This window comes from Haliaeetus leucocephalus, unplaced genomic scaffold (genome assembly GCF_000737465.1).
Source record: "Haliaeetus leucocephalus isolate CR32 unplaced genomic scaffold, Haliaeetus_leucocephalus-4.0 Scaffold162, whole genome shotgun sequence".
Lineage (NCBI taxonomy): Eukaryota > Metazoa > Chordata > Aves > Accipitriformes > Accipitridae > Haliaeetus > Haliaeetus leucocephalus.
The window spans coordinates 6,211,761-6,233,057 of record NW_010972598.1 but is presented as its reverse complement, the minus strand read 5'-3'; the positions used below and the strand labels follow the sequence as shown (position 1 = coordinate 6,233,057).

Genomic DNA, 21,297 nt, shown 5'->3' with positions numbered 1-21,297 from the left:
CACTAGTAAAACATTAAAATTATGTTACTGAGTGATATGTACACAATGCCAATCAGCAATGTACATTCATACTGAAGCATGGCAAGTACAGAAACTGAATTTACTTGACAGACCAGCATATATTTTCATATGTAAAAATTACTAGGTGATATTCAGTCATGCTGTCTGGGGAAAAAAAGCAAAACCAACACACCCCTTACTCCTTTGAATTTTTCATCCCTATATATCAATTCATCCCAGAAGTCTGACATCCACAGCATGTTAATAAATATTTTTACACATTAATTTGAAAAATGAGTTATTATTCGGTACTGAAATATGATGCAATAGTCTCTATCAAGCCTGAATTATTAAAGTGAAACAAGCATGGATTTAAGCAAAGAGGCAATAATGTTAATAAAAATAAATGTGGTGCTTACGCAGGTTGACAGGGCTATGAAATTGCAGCTTTCCCACCTTATAAGTCATAAATTAGAATCTGTCATAGGATTCAGCTCACTTTTTTCACTATTTCCCACCACTACTAGAGATGCAGAATGTGAAAGACTTCTTGAGTTGCAAAGCTGGTCTCCCTTCATTGCAAAAGCATGAGGTTTTACCACCAGCTTCACATATCTCATTCCCCACTGGAGATTGGCCTACAGACAGTTTATCTGCACTGGGTACCAACCGCAAGGTACAGGCACTAGACATTTCCAAAAAAATTCTAATATGAATCATTAAGTCTCCCTCCTAACAATGTACAGGAGATGATAGTCCATCAGGGCATTACTAGTTTGATAACAGAAGAGAAATCCTTTTATGACTATGACACTGATCAGTGTTCAAATGTACCATTTAAAAAAAATAATAAAAAAATTCAGATGTATTCCAGGTAAATGAAGACTGACATTGAAGTAGGAAAAACATGCAACAGATTCCAAAGAACCAGGCTAGATCAGCTGGATAAGTGGCAGGAGGAACAGAGAAGCAAATAAGAGGACTTATTGATTACTAGATTTCTGTGACTATCTGAAAGGCAAAATATCCCTTGCAAGAAAAGAAGATCTTCCCTTAATTTTCTTTAAGTACATCTTCCTAAGCTTTCTTCTTGTCAGCTTATCTCTACCAGTTCAAGGAACTTTCCCATTTGATTAGAAGAGTAAGTAGAATACACACACAAGTAGCATGATTTAATAGTTTAAAAAGATGTACTTCACTAACAAAAATATTCCTTTTCTATTATACACAGACCATATACAGTATATAAAAAAAATTTCTGTTTTCATGATGTAATATGCAAGCTACAACAAAAATAAGGATACAAATCATAGAATAGTTTGGGTTGGAAGGGACCTTAAAGATCATCTCATTCCAACCCCTCTGCCATGGGCAGGGACACCTTCCACTAGAGCAGGTTGCTCAAAGCCCCATCCAGCCTGGCCTTGAACACTGCCAGGGATGGGGCATCCACAACCTCTCTGGGCAACCTGTGCCAGTGTTTCACGACCCTCATGGTAAAAAATTTCTTCCTTATATCTAGTCTTTATACCTATAAAACCAGTATGTTACAATAAAGTAGATGAACACCTAGATATTCTTAGATCACAGCTCATAGTGATCAGTTGTCAAAATCCTGTTAAAACTACATTAAACTAAGAATAAGTCAAGTTAAAGGGCAATGAAAAGCAGTGCTAATAAAGAAGTATGTTATCATATGATTGACTTTTTTAACAGGAATACTTCAGTTCCTATTTTTGCTACAAAACCCAACAAATTTGTGCAATTAAATTATTATACTATTGCACTTAGGGAAACTGAAAGACCTGAGGAAATGGCAGTAATAACGCAGTGGTTAGGTAAATGAATGTTTATCAACTGCCAAATGATAACATGCCTACTGTGCATGTGTGAGAAACTAGAAAACTGAGAAAACTTGATTGCTCCTCAAATATAGACATCAATACGTATGTTGATTAAAAAGAAGCCCAAAAGTTTCGTTGAAATGAAAATGGTCCCTTGTCATGACTCCGTATTTTGAAATACATATCTTTTCTTTTGCCTTTTTAAGGATAAGAAGTTAAAGTGTAGCTGGGAAATACTGAAATATATAAAAAATATCACTCACAGTATGATTTTAACTAAGTGCAATCAAATGAAAAAAGTTGCTTTGATTTTCAGTTCTACTAATGCCACAGAAAAGGTAAATAACCATTCAGACAAGGTGTGATACATGCTCTTATCATATGCTTCATTTTCTTCACTTACCATATAATCTTACTAATCAAAACCCAAAGTCTAGAGCATGGAAAGACAAAACAGGATTTGCAGAAGTTCAACTGTATAATTATAGTTTCTACCATAGGTCAGAAACATAACTTACTTTTATTATCTAGCTGAGCCCTGTATTTACTAAATCCTTTTAGCCGTACTCTCTGACCCAGCAGATCAAGGAACTCTTCAAAAGCTGGTCCTGCCATCTCATTGTTATACATTTCTTCCTCTGTGCTTTGGCCTGCTTTGCAGTAAAGGATACCAATCTTATGTTGAAAACTCAGCTGAAATAAAAAAAAATAATAAAGGAAAAGAAAAATTATAGAAGCAAAGGAAAGTCAATACTAGAACAAATATTAACAATTAAAATATTAGCACTGTTATAACCCCCGGCAGAAGTTATCTGAAAGTGAAAGAATAAGTGTTCTGATTTGGGAAATTAAGTCACCACACAAAGAAAACAAACAAACAAACAAAAAACCCACAACAACTATCTTGAAAGAAAACTGGATTGTCACTATCCAAACACAGATAACAGCAGTACATGAAGACTTTTGACTTAGCCAGTTATCTATAAAAGCACACTCTACTGCATGTTATCGTATGAGAACTTTAACTGGCAATATTTTTATAACTGTCTTTCTCAGATTCAAAACTAGGTGAGCTTATTTTCCCTTATTTCTACCCTTTAAAGTTCAGTGCAGTTCAAACAGGCCCTCAGACCAGTAATTTCGGTTATATGTAATCTTTTACCCTCCCCATAAAATCATCCATTGTTAAAAATCATTCCCCATTTTCAAAAGTATACGTCAAGCTAGAAATCAGATTGCAGTTAAACAGTTCTGTTAAACAAACCAGAGTCTCAGTTCTAGAACATTAAAAAGAGATTAATTACTTCTATAAAAAAAAAGTATAAAACCTACAAAAAGTTAAGTATAAAAAGAGGTGATCACTTCTTAAGCAGAGTATTGTCTTGTTTTCTTAGCTTTAATGCATACTTAAGATGAAAAACAGGAAACCTCCGTGTGAATATATTAGTCCTATTATTCTTAACTGACAACTTTTAAGAGCTTTGCAAACTGACAGAGACTATCAGTCACACCAGATTCCCTTAAGACATTTATCTATATTCACAACTCAAATCAACTCTCCAGCTGTAGACTTCTCTTAATCAAACTTCAGGATTAGTCTCCCAAATGTGTTATACAAAGACTGCATATATTCCTATTAGAGCAAAGGTGACAGGAACAGTCTGCTTCACCTTAGTCATATGTAACACAAGGTCTGCCATGTCAAGTATATTGTAAAACTCAAATCCATAGACATACTACTGCACCAATGTTTTACCACACCAGTTTTGAGAAAAAGTTACAAGATGAGAATACTTAAAGGCCAAGTCAAGAAAACATACATACATGAAAGAAGAAAGTATCAAAAAATATCATTCCAGACTTCAAATAATCCTTAACCTTCCCTTTTCAATAAATGCTGCATATCTCCATTGTAAGTGGAGAGTTTTATATAAGGCAGTTCAAAAAAAAAAAAAAACCCACTACCCAAATCCTCATCACCCCTGGCGAAATAAAAGCTTTCACTATGCTTTTACTAACCTAGTCTTCTGTGTTTTCATGATGCTACTGCTTTTTTAAGCTAGTATTCTTTCTTTGTCTCCCATGCAATTCAAGATTTAACTTGACAGCATTCTTGGTTTAACTATTTACCTTCATGCACAACCAACACACAAGGAATCCCCAAGGTGTCCAAGTTAATGAAGATTTTTGAAGGCCATAGATAGAATCATTGACACTAAGAATCTCATGCCCAAAAGGTAAATGTATTAAAATGAAGTAACAGGGACTTCAGAACATCTATTGGGCCTGGAGTTCTTTTCTTACTATGAAGTTAAGCCTACCAGTAGGATGATTTCTAATACAAACAGGCCTAACTCTGATTTCAGCAGATCTATATTCACAGAAATGCACACTACAGAATTTGGTCTACCGGAGTAGAAAACCTGCAGCACAGCAGGAATAAGAGTAATGTATGATGGCAGCCCTCCCACCGCTCTGGTGAGCCCCAATCCATCCTCTCCCTCTGTTCACTTCTTCATGTAGAGGTGACCCCTGTGGAACATACTCTGGCAGGAGGCCATTGACCACGGAGCAGTTAGGGACAAAGAACAGGCTTAGTAAGGACAGGAATGAGGAATGGTGCTGCAATAAGGTTTCACCTGGGCAGCACAGAGCATGGAAGAACTGGGAGCTGTGCCAAAGTTTGATGTGGAATGGGAGGGATGACCATCTGAAATACAAGGAGATTTTGGGTTACGGATGCACTGTAGGAGCTGCCTGAGTCAGACTGCTGAGCTCTGGAGCAGGGCAGGGTTAAGATACCAGCTTGCTCGCTGCCATTTCCTTTTGACTGTCATTAGATGCTATCCATCCAGAGTGTTTCCTTGTTTGATCCTCATTTTGAAGCACTGCCTGGAGAGAGTTAGGTATTTAACAAAAGGTTCCAAATTGCACACTGGTGACTATTTTATTCAGTGGAAAGCTAGCATGAACATTTCATGGAGGAAACTGGAAAAGAACTGATCATATAAACATTAGATTACAGGAAGCAGTGCTGTTACTTGACACTTCCCAGCAGACTTAAAATGATTGTGAGCACACTGCCACCTCTATCCCAGCTCCATGTCAAATAGTTTAGGTTAAACCACAGGGAATTTAAGTTAATTTTCTTGACTTCACACCTGGGCAAAATACTCGGTCTAGAAATACACAGTCACACTCCTTCATTCTTTCTAAGGACACCAGTCATTCCTGAATCTGTTCATGAATATCAATATAGTTCCAAAACAGGAATGAAGTACACCTCGATCTTCCAAAACAACCTACCATCTCATGGTTTAAGCATTGTCCTAGGAGACATTGAAGATGAGGATCTGAAACCCCCAAGCCCAAGGAAGGAGCTAATCCTGGGTTTTCACTTCATGGACAAGTACTGTAAACACTAGGCAATTATGTACAAATTTGATTCTACCAATACCACTATTCCTAAACAAGGCAGCAGCTGCAAGCTCATTTGTAGTAACCTGAATCTCCAACCTGTGTGCTAGGAGCACTCATGAGTGTGAAATTAGAAGACTTAAGCAAAAGAACTCGCATGCCAAGATCATTGGGACTGTGCAGAAGCAGAAATCGAGGTACCTTTAGAACATCAATGCCTAAGAAAGAAATAACTAAATGAGCTTTGGCAGGATCTTCTTATGTGATGCATTTAACTGGCATGTAAAATATCAGAATATTTAAAACTGATAAGAGTTGGCCAGTTTTGAAATGGTACCACATGCTTATTCAGGTCTTTTTGAGTAAATAATTGCACACGTGTTTCTGATTTCATGATTTCTAAATTAGAAATTTTAGATTTAGTGTAACACTGAGAACAATTTAATAATGTGACATCAGAAAATAATTTCTAAACCCATTTAGCTACTTGGGTATATGATATGTATTAAAGGTGCGTAGCAGTCCTTCCTGACTCAAAATGACTATGTTCTAGTCAGAATCACTCACTACTGAATCTTCGCATCTTGTCGTCTTCTTGTACAGTATAGATTCTTTATCATGTAACAACAACTGGTTGACTTTCATCATGTGAAGATTTTAGAGTTTTCCTGGCAAGGAATCTCAGGAGATTAGACACTCAATAGCCACTAAATATCACTGCAGTCAAAGCTCCTAATTTCCCTGGGCTTTTCATAAACTTCAGCCTTTGGCCTAGAAAGAAGTGAACATTCCCAGAGGGATGTGAGAGGAACCAAAAAGCATATATACCATAAACAACCACTAGCGGAAATGGGGAGGGGGAACTAGGGGGGAATTAGAGAGACATAAACAAAACAAACAAAAAAAAAAAAAAAAAATCCTGTTCAGGTTATAGATAAATAGTTGACTTTTCTTGTAAATTTACAGCCAATTCTAATGCTGATCACCATATGCCAGAATAAATTGGGAAAATGCAGATTCTTTATTTATATATTCAAATTAGGTCTACCATCAATTTGCATCTACTTTCTACTGTCATTTTAGAGACAAAGTTTTAGCCACACATTTCCTCCATAATACATACTAGATTTCACTGAAAACTATGAGACAGGTAGAAAATGAAATCAAAACACCAGAACAGTCTTCAGTCTGCTGAGGAACTACGCAAACTTTTAATACACTGTTACGCAAAATTAATATTATTCTGATGACAGTATTAATCCTCCAGATCATGATTCATATTTTCAAATTCATGACACTTCAGCCAGTCATCACCTTCAGTTGCCAAGCATAATTCTTTTTATATTTGCTTGATTAATAAACTGAAAGCATCAAGTACATAAGAGGATTAAAAGCATAAATGGATCTCATGCCAGTTCTATGCACAGCTTTCTGTCTACGTTCAAGTAATTACCTCATAATAAGCAGCACATAAGATACATTAATATTACATTTTGCCTAGTGACAGCCCATTTCACAACAGGATTGAATTTTCAGAATTGATCACCCAAAATAAAAAGAAGTGCTAGGTACTGCTGTTTCTCAAAACCAGGGGTTGATGATTAAATAATTACTTTGGTCGGTTCAGTGGATAATCCCCATTTCCAGTTTTGGGGAAATACTTATAGTGAGTTTGGGAAATATTCAGGTCAGGTCAAATAAAGTAGTACTCTATACTGCCTAAAACATACTGCCCCTCTGAGCAGTGAATATTATTTATTACATTAAACTAAATTTACTCTGGAGCTCAAACAGAAAAGACAGAGAGCAACAGTACATCCATCAGGAACTCTTAAATTCTGAACTGAGTGCTTCTGATTCCCCTTCATTGTTTTACCAGAAGAACTGACAAACACCGGAGAAAATAAGGACATTTGGCAAAATGAATTTTCAATTACAAGTCCTTCTCAAAGACTACAGTGAACAAAAGTAGTAAAAGATAGATACAAAACCAGCTTAACAATCCACCCCAAAAAGCAATTCTCTTCCTCTGCCTACATTTACTTGGTTTTGAGCAATTGCTACAGCCACAAGAGAAGACAGAAGAATTCTGGTAGACACCAATGCTAGATGCAATCACTATATTTGAAACTGAATTAGCATTAAAAAAATTAATTATACCACCATCATAATGAACTGGATCCATCAGCTGATTCAACTTCAACAGATAGATACTGACTTTTGCCTAGAAAGTGCAATCTTCATTTTAAATAAACATTTTTTTAAAAACATGGTTTTAAAAATTGTTTTAAAAGCCATCACAAGCCTGTCCTTCACAAAATACTCAGAAGCTATAAATTTAATCACTAGCTCTGAATGAAGCAGATTCACTTTATTGAACCCAGTAAGCCTCACCATTTTCTCCCCAAATTTAAACCATATGAATATTTCCTTGCAATGTAGTGAATTCATTAGTCTCAATCACAGTTTTGGTTGTTTGAACCCAGAAGCATTCCATTCTAGTAAGACTACTGCAAGTTAATCAGAAAATGTTATTGTAAAAGCAACCCAAAATTTCAGATGTGGAGACATAATGTGTTATATCCTTTTGCCTCCTTACCTATACACAATATTAATAAAACGTTAGATGTATTTTCATTTGCATTCAGCATTTGTACACATTAAAGTGCACATACAGATTATGAAAACCACTTCTTACTGACGTTAAAACTTTAGTTATAATCTTTCTCTCACTCACTCGATCTAAAGAGAATCTCCATAGACCAATAATTTTTTTCCTAAGCTGCAATGTATTTTAAAAATAATTTGCTTAGATAAGCAAACCTCATTTCGTCAATGAAAATACACAAGTATCTCCAAAACCAGGAAAGTGAGTGGTTTGCATTACAGACCCATGTTTATTAACATTGCCTGCAAAATATTTAAGATTTTTTTTTTTTTTAAATGAATAGTCTTTAAAGAAAAGTCACGTGCTACATACCCCTTGTTCATCCAGTTTAAGCAGCTGTTCAGGTACTTTGGGTGAGTTGGAAGCCTGCCTCAGGCACTGAATGCTCAGCTCTGGTATTACATACTCTAGTACCTCTTTGAGAGGCAGACCTCTTGCTGTGCCATGCCGAGCAGTGGATGGTATAGCATCTTCTAAAATTGCTCCTCTGAGTGTAGTAAGCTGCAGTAAAGTAAAACACACAAAACATTTTTAGTTCTAATAGTACAATGACTTTTAAAGATATAAACTTCAGGTTTTAGCAAAAGTATGGAAGAAAGAATGGGAAGAAAAAGATCCTTATTTTTAATTTTTTTAACCAGAAAAAAAGATTACTAAATAACCTTTGAAGAGGAGACAGGCTCTTATTGTCTCAGTGACAAATATATTTTTTGATTAAGGAAATTCAGTGATGATCTTATTAACTTACTCTAATTCCTAAGACTATTACTTATTTTGGAAAAAAAATATTTAAAACACCAGGAAAACTAAAAATTGTTAGTTTTAATGCCATACTACCCTAGCAGACACAGTAGTTGAATGTGAGGTTGGACAGGTGAGGTAAGCCACAGCTAATGGCACCTTCATTTAACCCATCCACCTATTTTTTAGACCATGCTGCTTTATCTTCATTGGATTTGGCAAAAAGAGAGTCATTTCTCAGAAGTGAGTCAGCTGAATCACCTCTCCACAGATACTTACAGAGGCACCCCTTGTTTGACAATAAAAGAAAAACCTAGCCTAAACAAAAAATTTATATATATCTGTTTCTATCTCTGTTTGTAAAAGCACTTGAGGCTAGAGATATCAGGAGGTCTAGCTAACACTTCTCTATGTCCTAATCACAATAAAAAGCAATAGTCCTAAGGATTATGAAAATTTATAGTTGCTTGCTACAATAATAACATCACATATTTTCATACAAATCAAAGCTAGTTGCTGTGATAAAGAAGAAATTAGTTTGCAAGAGATACTAATTCACTTGAAATAGAAGTTATGAGATGTGTCCTTCCACAACAATCTCAAGTGAGCTACTCTTCCAAATAAGACAGTTATTTTTATCAACATATTAATATTCATTCCAAAAATCATGTACGTAGCAGTATAAAAAAAACATTTCACAGAAAAAAGCTTCTTAGGAAGGGTTTTGAAACAAAACACAAAAATACAAATAAGTCATAGTACTAGCTTTCATATTTTTCCCTTCCCTTTTTTCCCCACATTTCTTAATCTTTTTTTCCTATGATTAGAAACGTAACATAAAGGAGCTTGATTCAAACTTATCTTCAGATTTGTTCTTATTATCTGTTCCCTTGCTTGCCCCTTGCAGTTCCATTCAGCCAACTTACTTCCTTTTGCATGCCCACTCAAAAAGAGAAAAATTTTATGCTGCACAGAAGAGGAAAACTGTTCCAGGAGCAACTACATTTACTAACGGTACAAGATACATCCCTTTCCCATTAACAGACTTACTTTCAAAGTTAGCAACATATCCACAGACAACCAACTAGTATCCTAAGTTCTAAGTTAACTTTTCCATTCCTTTGCAGAATTACTGAAAGAACATTACCTCACTTGTCCTGAAGACTATACGATAGTTGAACTGAGATCCTTCTTTCTCCTTGGCATCTTCAACCTTCTCCCTCCGGATGCTGACTGCTACAGGTCCAAGATTTTCATCTATTCCAAAGTAGTTCTGATGCTCTTTTACACAAGAGTGAAGAAAGAAGAGAATAATGAACCATGAGTCTCCTAGAAAATGTTTATCAAATCTCATTAAAAATTTCTTCAGCAAGAAAAAAATATTATTTTTGAGCTATGAGATTTGTAAAATACACTAGCTTGTGATCTTCTGAACTGCACAATAAGTACATAAATCACAAAATGCTAATTTTGATGAGCAGAATGGCCAGTCATATCACATAGCTCGAATTACTGCAATTGCTGCCACTGTGAAATAATAGGTTTTTGCAGGTTTTGCATTTTTTGTTATTATGAAATTAATCATTTTGCTTGATGCTGTAAGAAGCTACTTTGGAGAAACTATCTACATAGAGTCTTCAATAAAAGCTAAGAGTCTTCAAACAAATAAGGTGCTATGTAGCTTCCTTCCATTTCATTCAATTTATTCTTATTTAAAGCTTTACATTCAAAGCAGCAAGTCAGCTTTAACAAGTGAAAACTGAGGCTAGAAACTCTTCAGTCTTTGATGAATAGTTAAATCCATCCTTGAGCCAACTGTCCCAGTCTGGGAAAGAGTAAAGCGCTACCGACATAAGAGAAAATTCAAGTTAGAGACTTTTTAAGCAAACTAGACCCACTCAAGTCCATGGGACCAAACAGGATACATGTTGAGGGAACTAGCCAGTGTCACTGTAAGGCCACTCTATCACCTTTGAAAGGTCATAGTGAGTGGTTACACCCACCTTTAAAAAGGCAAGAAAGAGGGTCTGGGAAGCTATAGACTAGTCACCATAAACTTTAGTTCCCAGGGAGATTAAGGAACAAATTCTCATGGAAGACATTTCCAGACACATGAAGGACAAAAAGATTCTTGGAAACAGCCTGCATAGATTTACCAAATGCAAATCATGCATGACCAACGCAGTTGCTTTCTACAATGAGATGACTGGCTTTATGGATGAGAGAAAGGAGCAATGAATGTTACCTACTTTTATTTTAGCAATGCTTTTTACACAGTCTCCCACAGTATCCGTGTAGCTAAACTGAAAGGACATGGTTTGGACATGCAAATTACAAGGTGGACATAAACTGGCTGGACAGCTGGCCTCAAAGGACTGTGATCAGTAATACAAGTTCCAATTACTGGCCAGTTACTAAAAGGTTTAACAAAAGTTGATAGTGGAGCTGTAACTGTTTAATATTTTTTTAAATTACCTAAATGATGGAATGGAATGCATCCTCAACAAGTTCATGTATATGACCAAGCTCAGGGAGAACAGTTCATGTACAGAGGTTAGGGCTGTAGCTGGGTGCAACAGATGAAGGGGGAATAACCGGCAGGCTTTTAACAAATGAGTAACACGTGCATAGGGCAGATACTGAAATGCATAAACCTTGCAGTATTTTACAGAAGCAGGCAAAGGCATTTAACTCATTCACACAGGTAGACTCCTATAGCTGGAGGGTCTCTGTGCTTCACTGCCCACTCTCCCCTTCCCCTGGAGGCAGCTGCTGCTGAGACAGAACAGCTGGGCTGCATGTGAAGCAACTCCTAACCCACTGAAGTTTGCAACCTGACGTGTTAAAACAAACTCTCCCTTTGACAATCTGAAAAAATGGACTGACAAAAAAAATCTCCTGAAGACCAACATAGACCTGTATCTAGAGCAGAACAAGGTCATAAAACAGCACAGGCTGGGGACCAAGAGCCTCAGGAGCAGCTCTGTAGCAAAGTACTGGGGACCCTGGTGAGCAACAGGCTGCACAGCAGCCAGCAGAACCCCCTGCAGAGATGAAGGCTGACCACACTCTGGGCTGCACTAGCAAGAGCACACCAGCAAGTCAGGAGAAGACATTATGCCTCTCTGTTTGGCATTTGTGAGGCCACATGAGGAGTAGCGTTCAGTTTTGGACAGAGTGGGACAAGGCCAGCAGACAACTACCAAGATAATTAAGGGGCTGGAGCATATAACAGATGAGGAGAGGCTGAAGAAGATGGGCTTGTGCAGCCTGGAGAAGAGCAGGTTAAGGGGGGGGAAATAATTGCAGGATCCCACTAGCTGATGGGGGGTTAATGGAGAAGGGAGAGCCAGACTCTTCTCCAAGGTACAGAAATGACAAGATGCAACCATTATAAGGTGAAGCCCTTCATTGAGAGGAATCAAACACAGCAACAGGTTGCCAGGAGAGTTTGTGAAATCTCCATCCTTAGAGATGGCCAAAAGCTAAAAGGGGAATAGGTTCCAAGCAACCTGTTCAGAATCTACCTTTAAAAGCAGCTTCAAACAGGGAATTAAGACTGGATGACCTCCAAAATGTCTTCCAATCCAATTTATGCTATAATTCCATATTTTAAATAGCAATGAAGTAATAATTTCTCCTTTTCAGATTGTCTCAATTAAAAAACACTTGCTAGCAATTTTAAGCTAGTTTGATACTTTTTTTTTAACAATGCATTTATAGAAATGCGTAAGAAAGTTTTCACAAAATGTCTTTCACTGATAAGTCATCCATGCTCTCAGAATGGATACAAAAAGATAAAGTTATCTCTAGATAAATGACAGTCTTATTTGTCAAATCAAGTTTAAATTAAGTTTCCATTAGCCTTTCAAAAAATCTATCTATCTAAGTTGGTTGTTACAGTCCATCTCCCAGTGGAGAGAAAATGAGTAGCAGGACATTACAACTAGCATCCTACTTTTGGAAGGAACACTTGGGATCAAAGGGGCACAGACATTAAATTATTCACTCATGCTCACCAACTACATTCCTTCCCCACCTGAGCATTCTACCTGCATGGATAAATTTTACCTCATGGATTTCCTACTGTTAAATTAAAACTTTGAGCTTTAATGGACAAATTTATCAAATATAGAACAGGATTTCACAGACGAGAGAGAGAGAGATTCAGAGGCCAAACACATTCAACAACATAAAAACTCCCCACAGCTGCATATTCAGGCTTTGACAAAAGGTAAACTTCTCAGTTAGGGTTTCTATAGCCTTCCATTTTGATGTAAATCTAGAAAAGGGTATTACACAGTTACTAGATTTCTTGGCTGCAGTATTACTGAGCAGAAGAATGCTAGCTTGGCAGATAACTGCTTATTTCTTGTACAATATGAAAGACACAAACCCAAAGATGTTATTTTTAATGTACATTAAAATTAAAATAGACAGAACAGATTCAAGAATGGGAATTAAAGAAGCTGAAATAAATTAAAGAGTAGCACGGCTACTGATATTCTGGGATTTGGGGAAAACATTTTTAATTCAAGGTGCTTTTTTTCTTAAATATCATAAAGTACAAACTCATTAAGCTCATTTAAATGTATTTATGTTGATTTAACAGTATTGACTGGAGAGAAGAGAAGAAAATAAGTGCTATTTTCTAGCTGTTTAAAGAGAAATGGTAAAATATCCCTCATTTCTTGCTTTTTTCATTCTGAGGAATAATTGTCAACTTTTCTTCTAATACAAAAGTCTTACTTATACAAAACTTAGTTAATACCAAAAGCCTGCTAAGCCTGTACATTTCTTCTAGGATATTTTTTCAGTCTCATATCAGCAGATAGATACAATAGCACCCCTCAAATAAAAAGCACGGTAGTAATAGTCAAGTCTCAAGGTATTATGAGGATAATTGCACAAGGGGAAAAGGACAAATCAATGATAATAAAAGTGTATTTCAATTATCCTTTTTAAAAATCAACATAGCTTTTTTCCCCCTTCTAATCCCCTTTATCCCACAAAAATATAGTTCACTAAAGGACACCATTAATAAATCAAAACCATGAGATAAAAGAAAATATTCTAGCTTTTACAAACCTTAACTGAAAACTGAGAAGATATTTTCCATAAACATTAACATATTTTAACATCAGTCGTGTTGGATTTGATTTTAACAATAGTTACAAAGCTTATAAATATGCAGTATAAAACTACAGCTCATTTCAGAAGACACTGAATTCCAAATCTCTCATTTCTTGAAAGGGAATGGAATAATTAGTGCTACACATGCCAGGGTGTTTCTTCCATGCATCTTAAAACAGAAATAAAACCTGTATGCTGACAAGTGCCAATTATAAAACTGCAAACTAAATCAAATATTCAGAAAGTTATTTCTTTTTCATAGATACCTTATTAAAGGCAAAGAAAATTGGTGGCATTACATATGTCTCTACATAGAAGTGAATATTGTTTGCTAAATTTTTATTTCATCCTTCCACAATTATTTTGCTAGATTCAACTGTGCTATTAAATCTACAGTTCAATGAACAATCAGCTAGGAGAGCTCACTGTCATGGAAGAGCATCAAGTAAGACTCAGTATGCATATAAATGTCACTTCTTCTTATAGGAGAGATCAGCACAGCAGCAAGACATTTTGGTGCCCAAGGAAAAATGCCTGGTTTATTTCCTCCATCCACAATAAACTTTGCTTAGGTAAGAACTGTGTTCAGCTGGAAATTATCCGGAGATTCCTTACATGCTTGGTCCCTTGAGATAATCGGTATTGAAAATTTAGTTTTTAGTTCCACCAACATGTTTGCCCTGACTTGCTATCTGTCTCATAAGAGCCATCCAATACAGATTTCTCTCATGTAGCTTCTGTCACAGATCTATAGAAAGATAATGTGGAACAGGGCATGGCTTATATATCACTGTAAAGGTGAGAGGGTAATAATTTATTACTGGATATTAAATGCATCACAACATATTTACTTTTGAAGAACTCTACCTACAGAACAATTAGTAACAAGGGCATAACAATTTAAGTTTCCTACTGTTATACTATGTGGCATAAAATTCTCAGATGCTACTTCTTAACTTTTTAATACTATATCAATATAAACATACTTTACTTTTAGTCAAGAGACCTTATATACATAACACCAGAACAGAAGTTAATTAAAACTAATTACATTCCCATCAACTTTCCAGAAAGGTCATTAGGTTTGTTTATAGTATATTATTTAAAGTGGGTTTGAGTACTCTTTCTGTTTTCCTTTTCTTAATCTCTCTGACAAGATTTTTTCTTCACAAAACATGTTCAGCCCTTCAGAACCTGGAACTCATCCATGATAAAAACATTTCACAAACAAGCCCTCTATCATTTGGCTTAATCCTTGTCTTTTTTTTTTTCCCCTATCCTGCCACCACCTTTGTCCATTGACAATCTTCCTTTTATTTCCATCTATGCCAATCCTTTCTCCTCTCTGCCCCTCAAAAAATATGCTACCCTTTTGTTACAAGTTTACATTCATTCTCTTCCACTCTGACTCCCTCAGCCCTTTTTTGTCCTTTATAACCTGCCTAGCTTAAAAGCCGTTTTGAACATCTAAATTTACTGCCCGTTCCTTCCTTAGCTCTGGGTCTTTTTCTTCCTCTCCCATGACAGATCAAGATTCTTTTCTTCCTTGCCTTTTAAATAAAGTGGTTTTACAGCCAATATGTTCTAGGTGTCTACTGTATTGGGAAAACAAGCACTGTACTGGATCGTCTTTTGAGCCCCCTTAAAGGGTCAGGGGAGGAAGGAGTACAGTACAGTGCTTATTTCCTGCTGTTCAAATATAGTTAGAAAGCAGAGGAAGTATGATTTCAGGAAGGCTTGAGCAGTAACAAACAGTCTTTTAAGGACAGATGCAGATTTTTTTTTTTTTTCTTTTCTTTTAATAGCAGCAAAAAGACTGAGCTGTAATTCATAATACAGAAAGGACAGAGACAGGTATTTTGGGGTTGTCCCCACAAAAACAGAGATTTCACACGCACTGCACGATGCAGTACTGAATCTACTGTCTGTAGACAGCCAAAGTAGATCACAGAGTGGAAAGAGTTTATCTGAATAACGATTCAAACCAAGATAATGACTCTGCTGAGAAGAGTACCCTGGCATTTTGCAGTGTGAACATATCTGAAAAGAACAGAGTAAAAGGCTAAAAGAAAGGCATAAACGAACCTTCTTTAATCTGAAAAACTAAATGTCATCAGAAGCTCTCTGTTTAAGGAGTATGTATATGTGTATACAGTAGGAAAGGCCCCAAGAGACACTTGGAGACAACAGAATCTAGAAGAAGGAAGTCAGAAGCCTCATAATAAAGCCTTTTCTTTTGGAGGCACCTTTTAGGAAAGAATGATTTCCACTCTGGGTATCTATATTTCCAATGCATTTACTGGATATAAATGTCTTCTTTTCCTCCTGCCCACCAAGAAAATTTGGTTCAGAGGAGTTAGTTTACGTACCAATTTAAAAGACCCCACACTTAGTGAACTTACACAAGTATTGCATAACTTTATACATAACCCACTGGTTGTTGAATATCCCTCTGGGAGAGCAAGAATAACAGGCTTAATTTTAGTAAAGAGTTTCAGGATCCCCTGTAATACTTAGGTCTCTCTATAGAGAAGAAAGAGGAAAAAAAAAAAAATCTTTACTAAGCAACTTATATCTAATGCATGAATATCTCAGAAAAGTTGCATCAGAAAAAATTTACCTTTTCCATAGAAGAACTTGCGGTAATAATATGCTCCGAGGTCAATGTGTTCTATGATGTAACGCTTCACTTTCTCTCTGTGAATGGACTGGTTTTCTCTTGGTACTTCCAGTACTGAAACACCAGCGTTTGTGCAATGGGAACTCAGAGAGGACTCAAAAGAACAACTTTCACCTGAAGAAAAAGATGCTGAATTTGCCCTAGAAAGTGCAATCCGTCTATCTCCTTCCCCACCAGTTTCATTCCGGAAGTAAGGGCAACTCAATACTAAATCATTGCTTTTCCCATCACCCTCATCAGCATCTAAATTCTCTTTTGAATTGAGGTCCTCTTTGCTTCCCAAAGGAGATTCACAGTTTCCCGTTTGGCCTGCTGGCATCTGAGTTTGTGACGCAGCTGAAGCCCCAGTGGTTATATTTTTTCTTTTTCCTACATTTAGTCTGGTTGCCATTGCTTCATTTATGTTAAACAAAATGCTCTGAACATCATAATGTGCAAAACATTTCTGACAGTTCCAAGAACGAACATTTCTGTCAAGTCTATCATCCAGATCAGATGAAAACTTAAAAGTTTCATGTTCACTTTTAACTGTTCGCAATTTTCTAAATAGAGATGTTTCTACTGCTTCTGATTTTAGTCTCCTCTTGAAAGATTTCTCCCTGTCTCGACCAATAAGTAGGGCACTATCCATATAATCCAAGCCAGAAATCCTGACAAATTCTCCCCTGGAAATCTGCGCAGCAGCATGAAGACTTGGAGAAACTGTAGGATCACAGTGAAAAAACTCAGAAAATCCAAATGGAGCAAGGGTTTTATGTTCAAAATTTTCTACTCGATATCCTCTTAGCATTGCAAAAAAATTTTCTCCAGACAAGCCTTGTCTATCAATTGAAGAGGTACTGCCATATTCTCTATGAAGAGCTGCTCCAGTATTTGGGTTAACAGCATTCTGGTCTAACACATCTTCAGCATCAATATCACTTATTGTCACATCACTGTTGCTTCTTTGCCTTATGGGATGAAGTCCCCTTTGAGGGGAATGAACAAAAAGATCTCCAATCGAATATTTTCCCTCTGTAAATTCCAGTTCTAGCTCTTCTTGCTGTCCATCACTTTGGTCATTTTGTCCATTTGGAAGTACTGAGCCAACACTTTCGTAACTGGTTGGAGGTCTGTTTTCCCAAGCAGCTTTACTCAGCTCTTTAGAGCAATCCTTTTTAGGAGGCCATTCAGATACCCTTGCTCGAACACCCATTTTAGGCACAGCTGGTGTACCATTTGTTTGATTGTTTTCAGTTTTGCTAGATGCATTTGAAGAAACAGGAGGACCCATGCTACCATTCAAAGTTTTAAGTTTTCTAGCAAAATAATCATCAGATTGCATGCTTCTTGAAGACTCCCTGAACTTGGAGGAAGTTCTGCTAACTTTGTGCTTATCTTCTTGCAAAGACCTTTGATCACTCATGTCCAGTCAGTGGGAAGGGAACTGCTACTATTGCATAAATTTATTGTTACGTTCGTTATTACATTATCTTTTGTAGGCCAATAAACTGCAATATAAAAATACAGTTACAGTCTTCCCAGAAGTACAAGCAGAAACCTCAGTGTACCATTTTTCTACAACTTCTGTCAGGAGACCAGTCTTAAAATGTTTCCTTCAGTTCAGACGCATTCAGTTCAGTATTAATCCAGACAAATTTATCTGTTCATAAAAAAAAAAAAAAAGAGAAAGTGTATTAAAATGTTTCTAGTCAGTAATGGTAAGATTCCAATGTTGCTTGTATATACACAATACCCCATGAAACTGGAACTAATGAGTCTTACTTTGTATGGTTTTCTATCCTCTGCCTCCTTAAAACCCAGCAAATGCAATAATCCCAGTTTCCCATGATGCCCACAGGATGTGAGCAGTTTGAACCTGCATCTCTCTCATGGGCTAACCAGTACACACACACACTGAATAGCAGACCAGGTTCTGCCAAGCAGAATAGCCGCATAAAATTCTCTCTGCATTTCCTTCAATGCTGACAGCCACTCAGATTCTTATTCTCTGTCTAATCACTGGGGGTTTTTTACGTAACATGAAAGAACATACCTATCTCTAAGCACCTTTTTCAAGTTTGCTTGAAAGTGGTTAATGCACACAGGAGTTACTGGGGCAAGACTGGTAGAAAATGTAAGTAAAGTATATGAAACAAAGCGCACCTTACACAGAGAAAAGTGTTTTGTCCCATTTAAAAGAACATTTGAAAGATAAGGAGGCTCTCTACTAGGATTAATGCAGTGAAAAAAATTTATTTTGCTTCCCCCCCCCTCTCCCCAAAGGGAGATTTACTTACATTCCTTTATTTGGAGTATAAATTATTATTTAGCTGTGTAAAAGAGCTATAGTTGTTTCTGTTACATTACCTTCCTCCGGTTGGAAACCTAGACTGTTAACTCAGTTACTGTACTAAAGAATATGTCTGTTGTCTTCCACAAATAAGAAAATATAGTAGCCCTTTTAATAAGTGTTCATTTAATTTCAAAATTGGGATTGTTAGGATATAAAAATATTCTTCAATGGCTGGAACGGTCTTAAGAATGACCATGACTCATGCTGTGAAGATTCATTTGCAGGCAGAGGCCATCCTTTAACCCACTGCATAAAATTAGACTAAAATTTGAGACAAGACTGCATGTTATGTACTTCCTTTTCAGCTTTTGTTCCTTGAACAAAAATGCCAACATAATGATCTTTTAAGATGCTGCAAATAAGCATAATATGCATTTACCAGAGTTTAGGTAAAAAGTTCAAGTCAAATTACGCTGGAATATGAATTCTCCCCTTACTTCAGTGAAGATATAAGGTAGTAATAGGAGCTCAGAAGATAAGTGGGTTTTTCCTCTACATTTAGTAACAGAAAAATTCTCAAAAAAAAAAAAAAAGAAAGACAGAGTGTGAGGCAGGGGGGCAAAGGAATAATATAAATTAAGACTTGACAGATTATTTTTTCTGCTTGTCAGAAATCTACACAAAGTTGTGTTTGATACAGCAAACTTTAGGACTCTTCTACTGTAATGGGTTAATAAACACAGAGTTACAGCAGCATCATGATTGACACAGTTTCTATGTGACTGTTACTAGGAATAGGTAACGAACAATATATCATTGCAGCTTACTTTTGCTACATATGAATTCCTCAGAACTCCTGTTTGATGGCCAATGAAATCAATTAAAACAAGTTTTAATTAATACTCCTTACAGGAGTCCAAAAGATTGTTTAAACAACTGATGTGTTCAGAGAAACACTATTTCAAAAGTGGCATGTAGGATTTTTAAACATTGACTCATGAAAATACAACACAAAAAGGAAAATATCAGTCATAGAATCACAGAACGATTTAGGTTGGAAAGGACCTTAAAGATCATCTAGTTCCACCCCCCCTGCCATGGGCAGGGACACCTTCCACTAGACCAGGTTGCTCAAAGCCCCATCCAGCCTGGCCTTGAACACTGCCAGGGATGGGGCATCCACAGCGTCTCTGGGCAACCTGTGCCAGTGTCTCACCACCCTCACAGGGAAGAGCTTCTTCCTTACATCTAATCTCAATCTACCCTCTTTCAGTTTAAAACTGCTACCCCTTGTCCTATCACTAGACTCTCTGTTAAAGAGTTCCTCCCCATCTTTCCTGTAGGCCCCCTTTAAGTACTGGAAGGCCACTGTAAGGTCTCCCCAGAGCCTTCTCTTCTCCAGGCTGAACAATCCCAACTCTCTCAGCCTGTCCTCATAGGAGAGGTGCTCCAGCCCTCTGATCATCTTTGTGGCCCTCCTCTGGACCCGCTGGAGCAGGTCCATGTCTTTCTTATGCTGAGGACCCCAGAGCTGAACACAGTACTGCAGGTGGGGTCTCACCAGAGTGGAGTAGAGGGGCAGAATCCCATCCCTCGACCTGCTGGCCACCCTGCTTTTGATGCAGCCCAGGACATGGTTGGCCTTCTGGGCTGCAAACACACATTGCTGGCTCATGGCCAGCTTTTCATCCACCAATACCCCTAAGTCCTTCTCCAGATACGTCAATATGCTTAATATTTGGGGGGCACAAGTAATACTATAAAGGTGAAATACAAGAAAACTTCTGTGGAATAGACATTAACATGAGCTGCTGACAGCTATTTTATCATCTTCTCTTAGAGTGTTCTTTATACAATCATAGAAGTGTGAGAAACCTTTGCCAAATAAAAACACTGAACGAAAACTAAACTATTCCAGAATCATCTTTTCTGTTTCTGCAAGAACATAAAATAGTGACAACACAGAAAGGTCAATTTCCTTTATTGGGAAAGATATTTAACTTCTTATTGAAGATTAATTCAATTTTCTTTGAAATTACAGTGAATTACATCTCCTAGCCTTCTTGCCTTCTCCTACAGAAAAACCATTCATAGAAGTCATTAGTATATGCATTTTTTAAAAATAAAAATAGTCTCTTACAAAATGGGAAAATACATATAAGGTCAGAAAAGGCTATCCTGTAAAAATACCAGTCTTTTCTTCCCTTGTGTTAACCCTTTTTCTATCATAAGCATTTGTGCAAAAGTAGTGAATTGGACCAGGAACAAAATCCAGGTTGAAATTAAATTGGGGATGAGGTGGTAGGAGCCAGAAGACCAACAAATGCACACCACCACCCCATTTATTTTCAATTCAAATCCACAATGTGATTTACTGTTTGGCCTCACAAACAGTTGTATCTGTGGAAAGCAGGAGAGAGACTGAAGGCCACAGGAAAACAAGACTTTTTTTTTTTTTTTTTTTTTGGGGGGGGTAGCTTAAATACTTGATGAAGTATGGCCTGAGTATTTTAAAACAAAGGTACATTGCAAAATGTAG

General features: G+C 36.9%; 1 protein-coding gene across 1 annotated transcript in view; it reads right to left on the bottom strand.

Annotated features, from left to right (window-relative positions):
• The window catches only part of SIPA1L2 (signal-induced proliferation-associated 1 like 2), an 87,289-nt gene extending 69,244 nt beyond the window's left edge, over positions 1–18,045 (bottom strand). The window contains exons 1-4 of the mRNA XM_010562652.1: positions 16,424–18,045; positions 9,818–9,951; positions 8,242–8,430; positions 2,363–2,537 (exon numbers count right to left, since the gene is read on the bottom strand). Of these exons, the coding sequence (XP_010560954.1) occupies positions 2,363–2,537; positions 8,242–8,430; positions 9,818–9,951; positions 16,424–17,888 (1,963 nt within the window). The 5' untranslated portion in view covers positions 17,889–18,045. The remainder of the gene's footprint in view (positions 1–2,362; positions 2,538–8,241; positions 8,431–9,817; positions 9,952–16,423) is intronic.
• Between the last annotated feature and the right edge of the window lie 3,252 nt (positions 18,046–21,297).